Raw genomic sequence first — 17,087 nt, 5'->3', positions numbered from 1 at the left:
ATTTGAAATTTTCCATTTTATTTGAATGGCAGAGAGAGAGGGAGAGAAAAATAGATTTTTCCATCTGCTCTGTTACTCCTCAAATGCTCGCAATGGCCTGCGCTGGGCCAGGACAAAACCAAAAGCTGGGAGCCCAATCCAGGTCTCCCACGTGGGTGGTAGGGCCCCAGGGACTTGAGCTGTCTCCTCTTGGATCAGAAGTGGAGGAGCCAGGACTTGAACCAGGCACTCTGACCTGGGATGGGGCCTCCCCAAGTGGCGTCTCAACTGCCATGCAGCACATCTGCTATCTGCCTCAACTTACCTCTCATTCCATTTTCGATGAATCCTGTAATGGACTGTGAAGGAGACCCACCCCCCACGCCCCTGCTGAGTTGCAGGTTTGGTGAACAGCACAGCAGTGCTTGGAAAGGCTTATAGGTGCCTGTCCCGAAAGAAAGCGGCAGCCCTTAGTGCCCACACGCAGTGACTTCTGGGAGACCGGAGAGCTCTCTCTGCACAGCTGGCTGGGGGGCGGGGACCGCACACCAAGCTGGATCACCTGCGTGACTGTGCACCCCCAGGACCCCACCGAATCCCGCAGGGAAGGACAGAACATCACACTCACTGAGTTCTCAGCGTGAAGCAAGCGTGGCCCTAGATACTGCAGTGACTGTGCTTGTTTGAGCAGAACTCTTTGGGAGTGCACGCTCATTAAACAAAGCCTGTGTTCAGGTAATTGTACATTCCCATGCCTTTTGAGTAAGGATATAATAAATAAGTCGTGATATAATAAAGATCCCTGTGCACTTTATCCATTGTAAAGATTGGGTTGGGGTCAGGGGATGGAGGAGAATGATCTTTGATCTGCTGATCCACTCCTAATGCCTCTGTCAACCAGGGATGGCCAGGCCTGGACTGGGAGCCAGGGACTCCATCCGGGTCTCCCACGTGGGTGGACGGCAGGAGCCCATGTACGCGGGCCATTTTCTGCTGGCTTCCCCGGTGCCTTGTCAGGAAGCTGACTGGGAAGCAGGCCCCGGGCCTTGACGCCGGTGCTCAGGTGTGGGATGCTGGCGTGGCAGGCTGTGACTTAACCTGCTGTGTCACAAGGCTGCCCCCACCCCCCGGAGCATCTTGTGTATTCCACGAGCAGGAAATTGACGTGGGTGTCATCTGTAGCTTTTCTCAGATATCCCTAGTGTTCCTTGGTACCATTTTGTTTCTGTTTGTTGGTGATGTGTGTGTTCAGTGCAAGGCAGTTGTGTCCTGTGTGTGGATTTCTGAGGTCACAGCCACAGTGCAGATCAGGACAGGCCCCTGATGAGGACTTGTGTGTCCCCATCACAGCTGTGGCACCTCATCCCTAATAGCCGCCACCCCATAACACCCCTGTTCCAGTCTGTGACGGCCACATCTCTCTTCCGTCTCCCCAGTGCTGCTGTGTGTGACCTCCTGGGTCAGTAGAATCGTGGCAGTACGCTGCTGAGATTGGCTGTTCTCACTGTGGGACCCTGGGGTGTCATGTCTCGAGTATCAGTGGTCGTTACTTTTCATGGCTGTGTGCTATTCCACTGGATGGGCGGGCCACAGTTTGTCTACTCACCTGCTAAAGACATCTGTTCCAGGTTTTGACATATGTCCTGAAAAGCTGGTAGACGCGTGCATTGACAGGTGTCTCTGTGAACTTAAATTTGAATTTCTCTGGGGCTAACGCCCAGGAGTGCAGTGGCTGGGCTTCCCAGTGGAGACATGCTTTGTTTTTGATGAAGCTGCCCAACTGTGTGCCTGGCATAGCCGCCAGCCGAGCGTGAGTGATCGGTTTCTCTGTTGGTTGCTGGCACTTGGTGTTGTCCTGTCCTTGACTGTAGCCATTCTGAGAGGTGTGCTGTGGAGTCTCTGTGCTGGTGGATGATGTGAAACATTGTTTCATGTGCTTCTTTCCCTCTATCTCTTTGGTAAATAAATGTGCTTTTGTGTCTTTGGTCCACTTTCTAAGTGAACTTTTTTTTTTAATGTTGAAGTTTGACATTCTTTGTACTCTAGGTACATGTCCCTTGTCAGATATGTGATGGGCAAATATATTCTCCAGCGCTGTAGATATCATCTTGTCCTCCAAGAATCTTGCCCAGCACAACCCTAAAGCCCATTTTTTGTTAAAATGAATTTATTATCTTTGATTCATTGAACGTAAGTCTCACACTGAGAGCCAGACATTTCCTCAAGAGTAAACAAAGCTCATGAAGGCTAGCAAGGTGCTTGTGTGTGTACTAAGAGATAGTAAAGATGCTTGCTTACGTGGTAAGTGTACTTGCCACAGTGTTTGTCAAATGGGACGTTGCAATGAGGGAATGCGTCATGAGAGCATTTTTGGGGACGAGGACAGTGGAACATGAAGGCAGTTTAGTAACAGCATGTGCTGGCCGGGTCCTCCATCCGTTCAGCGGGTTGAGACCGTGTTGCTTAGAATTCCCTGTGTGGAGGCGGGCGGTGGGCAGAGTGTGTCGGACCCTGCTTGGCGTGCCCACATCTCGTATCAGTTCAAGCGCCAGCTCTCCTAATGATTCCAGGTTGCTGCTAATTGGTGCCCTGGGAGGTAGTGAGTGATGCAGGCCTGGGTCCTTGCCACCCGTGAGGGAGACCTGGATTGAGTTCTGAGCTTTGGGCGTTTGTACAGTGAACAGCGGATGAGAGCTCACTCTTACCCATCCCTCCTCCTCCTCTGCCTTTAAATAAATAGATAAATTAAAAATTAGGAAAACAAAGAATCTTCCTCCCAGGATGGTCAGCTAGGGCTGACCACGAGAGAAATGTCAGTGAGATTTGTGAGGTTCGGTGCTGTGGCTGTGATGTTACTCAGAGGAGGGTGGGTGGGGAGGAGAAGGGTGGCTCACCTGCTGCCCTGGTGCTCGCCGCCTCCTCTGCGGGGAGGTGCCAGGCTCTTGCAAGCTGCTTGCGTCGTTGAATTTGGAGCCTTTGAGGCGGTGAGAAACGGATGCGTGTCCCAGTTCATCCGTGTGGGTTCCGTCTCATCCTGGCTTGGCTGCTTCAGGCCTGTGCACCCCCGATTCCAGATTGAATGCCTTCCTCGGTTTGACTCCTGCAGACCCAGCAGCCTCAGGCTCCCGTGGGCTGTGGCATCACCTCCCGGCGTGGTCACAGGGGCGGTCCCTGCGGCTCGTCACCTGTGCGGGATCCCTCTGGGTGCTTCTGCGTTTCTGTTCAACCCTAACCGATGCCAACAGCCGTCTCGGTGTGCTCCTTCCTGTGAATTTAGATTTCTGATAGACTTCTATTTCTCATCACGTCTCATCTTCGGTCTTTGTACAAGATCCTGTCCAAGGGCGTTAGTGGGTATTTTTAGACCGTAGTAGAGCAGAATCTAAACATCTGTGACAACTTAATCTGCAGCATCATCTCCTTTTTTCCATTTTGCTGCTTTATCCTGCACTGCTAGGCCCCGCTTGCAGCCCTGAGACCAGGAGGAAGGCGTTAAGTCGCTCCGTGACACTGAACCCACACAGCACCAAGCCCCAGGGTGCCCGTGACTCACTCCTTGAAAAATGGCCTTGATTGATTTAAAAGCTGCATAGCGTTTGAGGCTAACCTGTCCCCTCCAGCCTCTCCTGCCACGGGCAGGAAGTGGTGCTTGGTCAGGGTCACAGCTGGGGAAACTGAGGCCAGCGAAAGGCCCTCACACTCCTGGTTTTCTCCTCCGCGCGTTGCCCTCAGTTTGCGGTAATTTTGTTTAGTTGGAAGACTCGTGCGGGTAACATACACCGTGAGAGTGATGAAAGTGGGTGGTTGGAAATGTCAGAGCTAAAAAATAGATCTTAATGTGTGCAGCTGTGAGGATTGGCAGCCTCTTGGTGCTGGGTCTTGAGAGCGCTGTGCAACCGTTGGTATCTTTTCGTCACAAATGATACGGCAGCCATGAAAGGCAACGCTGGCCTCCCTGCCCCGAGCCTGGTGCAGTGGGGCAGTGTTCCTGGAACGCTCAGCCTCTTCCTTGGGCTGTGGCCTCTGCGGTGCTTCGTCGCCAGGCAGTTTGTTGCCACCAGGCCGATGAGTGCGCATTTTTTGGTCCGTCACGGGGGACAGGTGAGGATGATCTGGGTGTTTGGATGCGATCGTCCAGGATGCTCGCTGGCAGAAATGGACAAGCTACAGTAGGATCAGAGGACGTTGCTGACCCTGTAGAGAAAAATGAAAACCTAACGCTTTTGCTGGTTTTATACCAAAGTGCGGTGACATCAGAACGCTGAGAGGGGGAAGCTGGGAGTGCAGCCGGTGATGTGTGCGAGGCAGAAGCTGCCCTTTGGACTGCAGCCTGCAGGTGTGCAGCAGGCGGAGAATGAGCAGGAGGTAGTTCCAGATTGTGGGGATTGTTCTGTGAGCCCCCGAGTGGAAGTCACCCCCTGAAGCAGCCTGTTTGTGTCAGCGAGGTCTTCTCTCTCCTCCGGTGTTGCCTCAGGCATCTTTCCCCTACCTCTGTGCCCGTAGTATCCTACCTTTTTTTTTTTTTTTCAGAGGGGTGAGGAAGGGTTGGAGGTGCCAGGGTAACTGGCATGGTCACATGTGGTTTCCGCCCCCAGCGTCCTGTCTCACTGGATCCCAGGCTCTCTCTGCACCTCTCATCTGTCCGTCTCTACCTTCTCTTCCCCACCAACATCCCAGAGCCCCTTCCCTTGCAGGCTGCCACAGGACCTTTGCACTTACCGTCCCTTCTTCCTGAGGGCCCTTGCCCAGATCTGTGCCTGGCTGGCTCTCATGCCTCCGTGAGTCTCTGCCCAAGTGGCGCCACATCCCAGAGACCTTCCTTGGCCACCAGGTCTGGGTTTACCTTTTCACCCTGATTTGCCTTACTCCACCTGATTTCTGTCTGGCTTCATTTTACACTGTCCTGTAAGCTCTGCGAGAGGTGTCTCTGGCAGCTAGAAGTTGGCCTGGCTTGCCAAGTAGGGGGCTGCAGAATTCCTGTTCAAAGAAAAAGTGAATATGTTTGACAGTTATCAACAGGTGAAACTTAAAAATGATGAGTGGATGCATTGTCTTTGTCAGGCTCAGCCTTGGCTGATAATTGTTACGGGAGGGCTGCATGTCTGTACTGTAGAGGAAAACACTGCTTGGGTCGTGTGTGTTTCTCCTCTCAAAGAGGAAGAGGAGACAGACGGGCCATCTCTGCAGGCACAGGCAGGCGGTTCCAGTGGGTCCTGCTGCCGGGAGCTGAAGGGGCAGCCTGGGCTCCGACAGGGACGCAGCTGTGACTCCCTGTGGGACGGTACCTGCTGTCGGGAATGAGGGTGTGCAGCTCTGTTTGGGTCACGTACCTGAGCATAACGGGGTAGCAGGTGCCTGCTGCGAAGGTCGAGGCTGGAGACTGTGGCTGTGTGTTCGAGGCAGGGCCCAGCAGCCCACCGGAGTCTCTCCCTGTGCCCTGGTCTCCGGGACCCCAGCAGCCCACTGGGGTCTCTCCCTGTGCCAGAGCCTGCCTTCTGAAGGACGCGGCTGGGTGGATCTGTGTGGTTGGACGAGGTGCGATGCTGGCACGTGCAAATGCGTTATCAAAGGAACAGGCACAGCTGTGTGTCCCCCTGAGTTGTGTGATGAAGAGCCGGTCTGCTCGTGGTCCTGCTTTCCTGGGAGCGCGCACCCGCGCTGTTGGGATTTGCTAAGCCTTAGCCCTGCTCTCCGTGGTGTATCCCTGGCGCCAGACCCAAGTTCACGCTAAGGTGGAGGCGGTCATCGTGGGTCCCGGATGGAAGCTGGCATGCTGGGCATACTGCGCCCGTGGTCAGAGGCTTGAGACATTGACCACATGCTTTCAGCTCAGCCTCCCGGCCTCCTGGGAGCCGAGGAGGAGGCTGAGACGCAGTGACTCCGTTCCCCAGGCCTGCTTGGCCTTCCTGGTGGGAGAGCCCACGTTGCTGTGCGGGGAGAGTGATGTGTGCTAAAACCGCCCAGCGTTTCTGCTGGGGACTCGATCAGACCACACCCATGGGTCTCTGCCTTGGTGTGACCCTGATTTGCAGATGAGAGCTTAGTCCTAAGTATGGTGGTCTCCTGGCTTCCGGGAAGTGTTCTGGAGGCCTCCATCTTGTTGCCTGTTGGGTCGGAAATGCGGGTGGCTTGGGGACCCTGTAGCTGCTGGCCCACGTGCTGTGGGGGTCTCTGTCCTCAGGCTCTGGAGCCTGTGTGAGCATGAGTTAGGATTGTACTGAACCAGTGCCTCCCTGCTTGAGACAAGAATTGCTGAACATTGGTAGCTCAGGTACAACTGAGGTGCGGGGCTGTGGTCTGTCTCCGGGTTTCGTGAGTCTCTCTCTCTCTCTCTTTTTTTTTTTTTTTTTTTTTTTTTTTTTGACAGGCAGAGTGGACAGTGAGAGAGAGAGACAGAGAGAAAGGTCTTCCATTGCCGTTGGTTCACCCTCCAATGGCCGCTGCGGCCTGTGCACTGCGGCCGGCGCACCGCGCTGATCCCAAGGCAGGAGCCAGGTACTTATCCTGGTCTCCCATGGGGTGCAGGGCCCAAGCGCTTGGGCCATCCTCCACTGCACTCCCAGGCCACAGCAGAGAGCTGGCCTGGAAGAGGGGCAACCGGGACAGAATCCGGCGCCCCGACCAACTGGGACTAGAACCCGGAGTGCCGGCGCCGCAAGGCGGAGGATTAGCCTAGTGAGCTGCGGCACCGGCCAGGGTTTCACGAGTCTTTTAGCGGATTCACTCCTGAGGTTCGCCTCCCAGATGTGCTTACCAGTCTGCCCATTTGCAGTCTTCTCACTCCTTCTTTGGCAGGGTTGTCACTCTCAGGGCTCGGGTGACAGTAATGACAAGTCCCCTTCCTGGCCGGGTGAGGATGTGCCGTGCAGAGCTCAGCAGAACTGCGGCTCTGGTCTTGGTCGGTAGAGCTCCTCTCGCTGGTGCAACGTTGCTGGCCTGGGTGCCTGTGAGTTACAGCCTTCTGTGCTTGCGATGCGTCTGGCGGTGATGACTTCCGGATTGATCCCTGGTCCCAGAGGGATGCAGGAGAAGAGCAACCAGGATGATTGAGGGCCGCAGGGATCTGTCTTAGAGGAAAAGCGCGAGGAACCAGATGTTGTTATTTACTGGTTGAACGATCTGGGAAGACCGTGGAAAGCACTTAAAGGCCTCGGAGAGCTGTACCGAGGGCAGCAGGTGGGGAAGAAGAAAGACGGAGAACAGCAGGAGAAGGCGGCAGAATGTGCTGTGTGTTGACTGTTGGGCCGCAGGACCCATCAGGGAGGTGTTGGGAAATCCATCATCGGAGACACCAGCAACTGGAACGTGGACTGTTTTTTTCTTCCCCCTGGTTTGGAGTTGAGTTCCTATTGGGAGAGAATGTGCATTGTGCTAACTGCTAAGAAAAGGAGGCTTTTCAAGTGAGCGTGACAGCTCTGAGCAGGCTTCCCGAAGCCCATGGAGCTGCCTCATTGTTTGGAGTTCCTCCTGCCTTGAATCACTTGGGGTGCTGGGGCAGATCTGGGGCCCCTGTTCCAGGTCTGCTGACTTAGAATCCTCCGTTGGCATGAGATCAGGGGCTCGTCCACTTGAGCTCGCATACCAGGCAGTTAGGAAGCCTGGGAAGTGCGAGGACTGAGCGGGGGCCTGTGTGTACTGGGGTGGCAGTGTGGAGATAGCAGTGTAGACGAGCTGAGCCTGAATGCTGGAATGCATGCACTCTCCGGCTCCCCCATGACTTTCCTGGAGAAGGCAGGTGACTTCCATCTCTGAGGCACTGGGCATTGCCTTAGGGAGGCAGCACCTGCACTGCTGGGTGCTCCTCTTCTGTAGTCCCAGGTGTGCTGTGGCGGTGCTGCCCGTAGGGCGGTCCCCTTGCCTTCTGTGAGCTGATAGGGCCCTGGGGTCCTGGGTACCCAGGGAGAGCTTAGCAGCCAGAGACCAGGTGGGTGCACTTCCTGCGCTGGGCAGCAGGAACCCAGTGCTAATCAGAATATCTGGACCTGAGACAGCATCTGTCCCGGCTTATGAGTTGTATGCCCCGGATATGAAGGGAGAGGACAATCCTCTACAATGAGCTGGATCTGTGTTCCAGGAAAAGCTCCAGGTTCAGGGCCAGGAGGCAGGAGTGAGTCACTGCAGTGGACAGTCTCTGCCTGGCTCCAGACTGGGGCTGGTTGGTTGGTTGACACAGAGGCAGCAGGTTGGAGTGGAGTTGGGGGACACTAGCAGATTCCGCAGGATAAGCCTGTCTTTCTCAGGTTCAGCTTCGCTGTGTGTGTTTGTTTCCACCCCACCTCCCTCCAAACCAGAGCTGTTGTTCAGAAGAAAATTAAGAATAATGTGCTCAAGCCCCAGAGTGGGAGTGTGAGGAGGCACAGGGACAGCCGGTGGGCTTTTCTGTGCTTGTGGCCATCCCCCACTTTGGTACAGGCTGTGTGATCCCGTGACTTTTCCTGGGAACAGAGATAGCCTTGCTGGAAAGAGCTGATGCGGTGAGCTCCCCTCCCCCCCGGAAGATTGACAAGAAGACGGGGTTCCCGTGGAGAAGGGGTCATTGGTGGTCAGTTACTGAACTTGGGAGTGCTCAGACCATCAGAGATGGCTATTAAGATTATTTCAGGAAAAAATACTGTTTCCTTTTCTACTGCCTGGCCTAGTTTTGGGTGAGAAATGGAGGCTGAAACAAGTAAAATGAGAGATTTGTAGAGCTGATAGGGAAAAATGATTTTTTTCCAACTTCCAGCTTCATGTCCATTGATTCATTCAGTAAATGTTCATTTAGGATCTTCTGTGTGCTGAGTAAAATGGATTTAAGGATAAATAGGAATAGGTTTCTTACAATATAAAAAATTGCTTATAACTTTTGAAGCATGTAGCTAAGGAGCCCCGTCCCCCTTTTAAAGAATTACTTATATTTTTGAAAAGCAGAGTTAGGGAGAGAGAGAGGCCTTCCATCTGCTGGTTCACTCCCCAAATGGCTGCAATGGCTGGAGCTGGGCCAATTGGAAGTCAGGAGCCAGGAGCTTCTTCTGGGGTCTCCCAAGTGGATGCAGGGACCCAAGAACTCGGGCCATCTTTTGCTGCTTTCCTAGGTCATTAGCAGAGAACTGGATCGGAAGTGAAGCAGCTGGGTCTTGAACTGGTGCCCATAAGGGATGCTGGCATTGCAGGCAGCAGCTTTACCCGCTACACCACAGTGCTGGCTCTGCTAAGGAGCTTTTCAAAACTGGCCGAGTGCCATTGTGAAGGGAGTTCGGGGTGACGTGGACGCTGAGATGTTGTTTTTAGGTGGTCCTCATCCCACTTCTGCTGGACATCTCTGTTTTCCAAGCTTCCTGTCCAGTTTTAAACGTATAAATGTTTGCTAGTTGAGGTGTCACTTTTGTCTTTGGGCTGAAACCCACGTCATCATAGCTGAATTCCTGAGGGTTGAGACCTGCCCCCAGGGTCCGACTGCTGGAGTCCCTGGGAGCAATGAGCTGGCCGGAGCGTGCCGTCTTTGACATGTCCAGCTTTGCCTGTTGGGCACACGGGAACATCCCCCTCTTGCAGAAATGTGCCGCCTTCCATTTTTCCTGAAACAAGCAATCATTTGGACTGTCTTTGTATTTCCCATGTGTGATCATAATTCAGGTCCAAGACTGCTTCTCTCTCCTCCTCACTACGAGGGAGACAGCAGTGTGTGGTGATGAATGGTGACTCCAGGGGAGACTTGTGCTCTGCAGTGGCAGAGATGGGCAGATGGTGAGCACAGGTCCTGAGCAGATGGGCTCCCGAGTGTGTCCATGTTTCCTTGGAGGCTCCGAGTTATCTTCCATCCCATCCGCTGGTTCACTCCCCAAAATGCCCACAGCTGCCGGGGCTGGGTCAGGCTGAAGCCACAAACCAGGAGCTTCTTCTGGGTCTCCCAAACACTTGGGCCATTTTTCACTGCTTTCCTGGACACGTTAGCAGAGAGCTTGATTGGAAGTGGAACAGCCTGGGCTCAAACCAGCACCCACATAGGATGCTGGTACTGTGGGCTGTGCCTTTACCCGCTGCACCACAGCACGGGGCTCAAAGACCCATTTTAAAGATGTGGCTAAATGATTATAAGGGACATGTTGCAAAGGTGAAGCAAAATGATCTGATGGCTAAACTGGTCCTTGAGAATCCTGTTGGCAACACTGATGTTGGATCTTGGTTTATACTCAGATACTTTAAGAAAAGTATTTGAAAGGCAGAGTTAGAGGGCAGGAGAGAGCAAGAAGGAGTGAGTGAGTGAGAGAGAGAGGGTGAGAGAGAGCTAGATGTCTTCCATCTTCTGGTTCACTCTCCACATAGCTGCAGTAGCCAGGGTTGGGCCAGGCAGAAGCCAGGAGCCTGAAACTCTGTCTGGGTCTCCCACGTGGGTGGCAGGGGCCCAAGCGCTTGGGACGTCTTCTGCTGCTTTCCCCAGCACGTTGGAGCGGCATGGGCAGTGGAGCAGCAGGGAGTCTAACCGGCACTCAAGCCAGACACTTAGTGCTCAGGGAAACTTCGCCCCCTATGGTGTTCCATCTGTCCGTCAACTTGACAGGCATCTCTCACATCCTCGCGCCTATTAAATTTCAAGGTTCATCAGTTAGCGCCCCCTTTCTGCGATCCCAAATCACCTTCCAGAATGTGAGACTTTTTCTGTGTTCACAGTAGGATATGTGGTAATGCATTGTTAACATTTCATCTCAAGCTCCCTTGTCTGGCGTTTGGAGAATACACTGTCTGCATTTGTAGACGTTTGGGAAATTCTCCTGAAGTGCGGATTCTGGGTGGTTCTGAAACGTTCAGTTTCACCAGTGCCGTGTATCAGATGAGGAGCTTTGCCACAATTGCCCTATCACTGCTGGGAGTCCTCATTCTGGGATCTAATTGGGTTTATTTAGAGCACAAGCATTCTACCTGGACCAGTTTCCAGGAGTGGTGATTATGTGGACACGCCCGCGCGCTTTCTGTTAGGAAGCCAGGGGACCACAGGTGACACACATCTGCCGTTTTTGGAAAGGGAATCTATTCTGAGTTCCTCTTGAAAGCCTGGCGAAGTAGTAATAACACCTCCCTAATGATGCTGCATGCTTTTTAAACTGTTGCGTAACAGACACTTTTGTCCTCTCTGTAAAATAGTGCTATTCTCGTAACCCAAATGTATGATCTGAGTTTTAGTATCTGTGGGAATAATTGGAGACATCAAGGATTTGGCTTACGAGAGGATCTGAGAAAGTTTAAGGGAAAAATGGAGTTAGAGATAGGTTTATTTAGCTGCAAGAACATTTCGAAACCCAAGGATAGTTTGTTCATAATATGCTTTTTCTGTAAATTGCTGGAAGACCTCTTGTACCAGATGGGTTGGTTTTGTCTTTACTGCCATTTTTATAGTGAAGCTGTGAGATGCATTTTGGTTTATGCAGTCCTTGGACACGCCTCTGGTCAGTTCCTCACAGCAGGTTCCCAGAGGTAGACTTCCTGGTCCATGGGGGTGCAGTGTGGAAAGCCTTGCTGCATCTCGCTGGCCAGCCCGCCTTCCACCCTGGACTCTCCCCAGCTGCATGTGAGCCTGTCCCCTCTCTCTCCTCATCACCGTTCCTGGCAGGAATGAGTTTTTCATGAATGATTAGCTCGTCTGGAAAACTCAGCCTGATGGAGTGGAAAATGATGTGAAATCAACCTCAGGGTGCCAGGCTCTTGGGGAAGTGCATGCGTGCTCTCTGAGGACTGTGCCTTGGTCTTGATCTTCTTAAAGCTCTCTTCTCCCCAGCTTCCAGCTCTAGGAGCTCTGCCTCCCAGCATGGGCCTGCTGCACTGGAGGGGGCTGTAGTTAGAGCTGCCAAGTCCCTGGGTCAGGGCCCCATCCTCGTTCCTGGGAGGGTCATTTCCCATGAGCCTCCTGTCGAAGGAAGCCGTGGCGGGTGCCGACTCGTGCGTCTGCTGGCACGCGGCTGGGTTGCATCTCGTGATGCTGGAGCGTTTATGGTTGGATCCCACCCAGCGATTCGTTTCTTCAGGCTGCGTTATGGTCCCTAATTATTTCAGCAGGAGTGAAAATGGAGTTGATTAGTAATGATGCTGTTTGGATTCATGTGTCCAAACAGAGCTTGAGATGTTTAAAAATCTGTAGGTTAAAGCTGTGCACGCGTCCAGTCAAGTATGTCGAGTATGCGTGTGTCGTCATGGCGATGGAGTTGTGCATTCTCAATTGTTTTGACAAAGAAGGGCTGTTTATGTAAGGGAGGCAGATCCAAGGCGAGAGCTTCAGGAGCTGGGATTGATGTGTTGGTCAAACAGCCTGGAGAATGGCCCCCTCCCAGCATGCCACTCAGGGTGTGCACGGGGCTCCTCTCAGAACTTGACCCTGTGCCAGTGTGTATTTTTTTCTGCAACACCAGGGACTGACTTGGGAATGAAATGTCCTGCTGTTATATTTAAGAGAACCCCATATGACTTTCTGTTGTGAGTTTGTCTCCTGAGTGGTTTTTTTTTTTTTTTTTTTTTTGAGAGAGATGTAGTTATTGATTTTAGAGGCAGAGTTATGCAGAGGCAGAGAGAGAGAGAGGAGTTATGCAGAGGCAGAGAGAGAGGTCTTCCATCCTCTGGTTCACTCCCCAGATGGCCACAGCGGCTGGAACTGAGCTGATCCGGAGCCAGGAGCCAGGAGCCTCCTCCTGGTCTCCCATGCTGGTGCAGGGGCCCAAGCACTTATGCCATCTTCTACTGCTTTCCCAGGTCACAGCAGAGAGCTGGATTGGAAGTGGAGCAGCCAGGACCCAAACTGGCACCAATATAGGATGCCGGTACTGCAGGTGGTGTCTTTACCCACTACGCCACGTCACTGGCCCCCTAAAAGTGTTTTCTCAATCATTGGACAGTTGATTTTCTTTCTCTCTGTGGTTCTCTTTTCATTTTGTCATCGTCTTAGCAATCGGCCTCTGATTTCCGGGGGAATTTCTGTTAGAGAACTTTTAGTATGACTTCAGACGTGTTATGCTTTTCTTACCTTCTTATCTCAGCTGCAGATGGTCGTACCCTATAGGTATCCTAAAGATCCCCTCTGGTCCAGTAATCAGATGGTACTTGCAAATGCACAATGTGGAACCAGGGTTGGTACTGGCACCATCGGTGAAACCTCGAGTGTTCTTGCCAGGTTTGACCAGCTGTGGAGTAATCGCAGTCTCCTGTTTTGTGTCCCTCATGAAGACTTCTTGCTATGGAAGGAGCCGGCAGTGAAAGCAGCAAGATTGGGGGTGTTTGCATCAGCCCTGGAGTGCGAGTAAAACAGGGTTAGCACCTGTTGGCGAGACTTCTCAGAGACCAAAGTTTCTGGAAATAATATTGTATGTGCATTGATTTCTGCAGATAATCTGCAGACACAAACAAGTGCTCTATACTTGAATATAGCCAATAACCTGGTGTTGGGATTCATTTAAAAATACTTCACTGGGGAAAGGTGGTGAAAATGCTGTGTGGGCTGCCCAGGCCATGTGGGGGAGCCTGCTTTGGGTCCAGCCTTGTTCCTTTCCGATTCAGCTTCCTGGTAATGCACACCCTGGGAGGAAGCAGATGATGCCTCAAGTAGTTGAGTCCCTACCATCCATGTGGGGGATTCTGATGGATTTCTGGACTCCTGCCTTCAGCCTGGCCCAGCCCTGGCTGTTCTGCGTGTTTGGGGGAGCAAATGTGTCAGTAGAAGATCTCTGCCTCTGGCTCTCTGCCTTTTAAATCAAATAAAGTAAAAGTGAAGAAACCCCACTGCTTACGGTCAAAGGTAGCTCCTTTTCTAAGCAAGTGGTTGATGGAACTGCTTCTCGTTTTTCTCGATTACAGACTGAACATACTGATGACTGGCATGAACCCCTTCTACTTTCATGCAGTCAACGTGGTCCTGCACTGCCTTGTGACGCTCGTGCTGATGTACACCTGCGATAAGACCGTCTTCAAGAGCCGCGGGCTGGGCTTTGTCACGGCACTGCTGTTTGCTGTACATCCTGTTCACACTGAGGCGGTGAGTACAACTGGGACTCCGTGAAATGATGAACCAAAGCATATGCATTGGGTGTATCAGCTAAACTCGGCATTTTCCCCCTTTCAGAATCATATGAATTCAGAGCTCAACTCATGCGTTTATCTATCTTTAAATCACACTGCCTGACAGCTTTTCTTTCTAAATGTTCAAATTGGCTTCATTGTACTGCAGGATTTAACTGCTTTTCTAAGGAACCGCTGCTGCTATTACAGGTGGCCACGAGTGTCCACCATCCTTGATTTGCAGGAAATTTAAATCCTAATGTGTTTGAACCCGCAAGGGGCATTTTGAAATACTTTTTACACAAAGTCATTTTTTCATGCTTTATGTTTGCATTTTATCTCTTCTCTGCTTGCTACTTAGAATATTTATGATGCAGATCTGCAAGTGTGCTAGGATGGCCCAAAGAAGTTGGAATGACATTCCCCCAGTGGTAGAGACAGTCTTGGAGACTCGGCAGAATTTTTTCAGTTAGTTAATGCAAAGTATAGTTATTCTGTGGGTGGTGAGGACTTTATTAGAAAGTATTACTGGTTTGGATCTGTGGCCCTCTAAAATAACTACTTATGTAATGAGTGAGATGGTATTATTAAACTATGTTGTTGTATAGGTGATTGATTTGTATTGCTAAGGGTAAATGAGCAGCTAATAATGGGAACATGGGCACCACAGTTTTTAAAAGAATCGTGGGGACGGGTGTTTGGTGGAGCATTTGGGACGTCACTTGGGACCCCTGCATCCCACATCGGAGGGCTTGGGTTTGAAACCCGGCTTTGCTGCCGGTGCCAGCTTCCTGTTAACCCACACCCTGGGAGGCAGCAGGTGATGGCTCAGGTAGTTGGGTCCTTGCCACTCACTTGGGAGACCTGGGTTGAGTCACAAGCTCCTGGCATCAGCCAGGCCCAGCCTTGACAGTTGAAGCACTGGGAATGAACCAGCAGATGGCAGATCTCTGTCTGTGGATCCCCTGGCCCCGTCTCTGTGCCTTTCAAATATGTCAGTCAATCAGTCTAGTCTGGAGCCTCACCTCACGTCTGTGCCCCTCGCTGAATTGGCTTTGCTTGTGCACATCACGTTTATACATCAGTATCGTACGATGTGCCCTATGTGCAGACCCCTGTGGCTCTTAGAAAGGAGTCATTGGACACGCTGGGTGTCACAGCTTGCCCTGTCTTCTAGATATTTCTGTGAGTTAGAGGGAGGAAGTGATGTTCTCAGTTGAGCAGTGAGTAGTCGTAGGGATGCATGATCTGTGTGTCCGGATGTGCTTCACTGTCTTGATAGTGAGGTCTAGTTTTCCCATTGGGTTTTACAACGGGCTTTCTACAAACAAAATCTAGAACTCAAGGTTTTAAGAAAAATATATTTAGATTAAATGACAAAAAAATGACCAGGGTGGGCATTTGGTGTAGTGGTTAGCAAACTTCTTGGGCTATCCACCTTTCTCTTAGGCGTGCTGGGTCTGAGCCCTGTCTGTGGTCCCCAGTGCCAGCTTCCTTCGGCTGTGAACTCTGCGAGGCAGCAGGTAATGGCTCACGTGGTTGAGTCCTTGCCACCCACAAGGACATGGACGGGGTTCCTGGCTCCTGACATCAGCCTGACCTGGCCCTATTGGGTGTGTGGGGAGTGAATCAGCAGATGGGAAATCTCCATTTGTCTCTCTGTAGCCCTCTCTGCCTTCCAAATAAATAAGTAATCTAAAAAAGGAAAAATTCCTTGATGAAGGTCATTTTCCCCATATCCTTATTTTTCTTAGTTTTTCTTTGAAAGGTACTGGGGTGGGGGTGTGTGTGGGAGAGAGAGGGAGAGACAGACAGACAGACGCACACACACTTCCAGCCACTACTCAGGCTTGGGCTCCAGCATGCCATGTAGGCATCCCTCCCTGTAACTCTCTGTGTATGTGAGGTTGAGCAGAGAGGCGCTGTGTGGACGAGTACGCGCAGTGGGTAATTACGCTTGGCTACACGTTGATAAATCTTTCTGCTATACTTGCACGATCCTGAGCAAGTGAATGACTTCAGTGGCAGGTGGCCCAGATGATGGATGTGTTTAAATTCTTTGGCTTTTGACCAAATTAAAGGAGGCCCTAGTTGAGTTGTCAGCTGATAGATAATTAAAAATCCTGTCAGATAATAGGACACTGTGATAATTGATAACTTTGGAATTCAAAGTCATTTAGAACATGGCTGCTTCTGCTCTTATTTATATGGGGCGTCTATGTGAATGACGCATGCTGTCTTTTGTCAATGAAAGGTAGCATTTAGCTTCCTGTAACTGAATTTAGTGGAAACAGACCTCCACTTAGATTATTAAGTGGTAAAGTTTAATGTTTAGTAGCTGCCATGTTCTGCTTTATAATGTGTCAAGTAACTATGAAGGAGTAATAATTGGAATAGAAATACCAACTTCAAATTTGAATACTTACAGGCTTAGAGTTGCAGGAAATTTTTCAAATTAATTTACTTAAATGCATATTTTTGTTAGAGGAAGATGGAATGATAAATATTTTTAAGCGTAATTGTATAATACATTAAAAAATAGGGTAAGCATTGTGGCACAGTGAGTTGAGCCACTCGTGAGATACACACGGCACTACTGGAGCGCTGTTTTAGTTCAGGCTTCTCAGCTGCTCATCCTGCTCCCTAGTGATGGGCCGGGGGAGGCAGCAGATGATGGCACAAAGACGTGAGTCCCTGCCACCCACTGGGAGACCTGAATGGAGCTGCAGTCTCCTTGCTTTGACCAGGCTGTTGCAAGCGCTTGGGGAGGGAACCGGTGTCTGGAAGATGTGGGTCTCCCTTTGTCACTCTGCCTTTCAAATAAACACATAGTAAACCTGTAAAACAACTCTGAGTGAGAACTAATAGGGAAATAGAGTTCAGAGACAGAGACTATTAAGCATCTACGGTTTGTTTGAAGATGGGCATGTTTGTGTAAATGGAAGATGGTTAGGTTCAGATTTTGTTTGAATCCAAATAGTAACATTTGGGCCTGTTCAAAAAATCTAGTATTTACAATATATGGGAAGTTGGATCCTTTTAATTATTTAAAATTTTAAATCAAAGATTTTAGATAATAAACTTAAGAAAAT

The 17,087-nt window shown here is 51.0% G+C and overlaps 1 protein-coding gene across 5 annotated transcripts in view; it reads left to right on the top strand.

Moving 5' to 3' along the window:
• The window catches only part of TMTC1 (transmembrane O-mannosyltransferase targeting cadherins 1), a 256,056-nt gene that overhangs the window by 2,190 nt on the left and 236,779 nt on the right, over positions 1 to 17,087 (top strand). For all 5 annotated transcript variants that reach the window (XR_016213670.1, XM_070049600.2, XM_070049599.2 and 2 more), the window contains exon 2: positions 13,795 to 13,972. Coding sequence is in view for 4 of the 5 variants with exons in the window: in XM_070049600.2 (XP_069905701.2) it covers positions 13,795 to 13,972 (178 nt within the window). In the remaining variant the exon portion in view is untranslated. The remainder of the gene's footprint in view (positions 1 to 13,794; positions 13,973 to 17,087) is intronic.

Source organism: Oryctolagus cuniculus, chromosome 9 (genome assembly GCF_051225735.1).
Source record: "Oryctolagus cuniculus isolate XC-2025 breed Fujian yellow rabbit chromosome 9, ASM5122573v1, whole genome shotgun sequence".
Classification (NCBI taxonomy): domain Eukaryota; kingdom Metazoa; phylum Chordata; class Mammalia; order Lagomorpha; family Leporidae; genus Oryctolagus; species Oryctolagus cuniculus.
The sequence above is the reverse complement of the archived record's forward strand: the minus strand, read 5'-3'. Positions and strand labels throughout refer to the sequence as shown.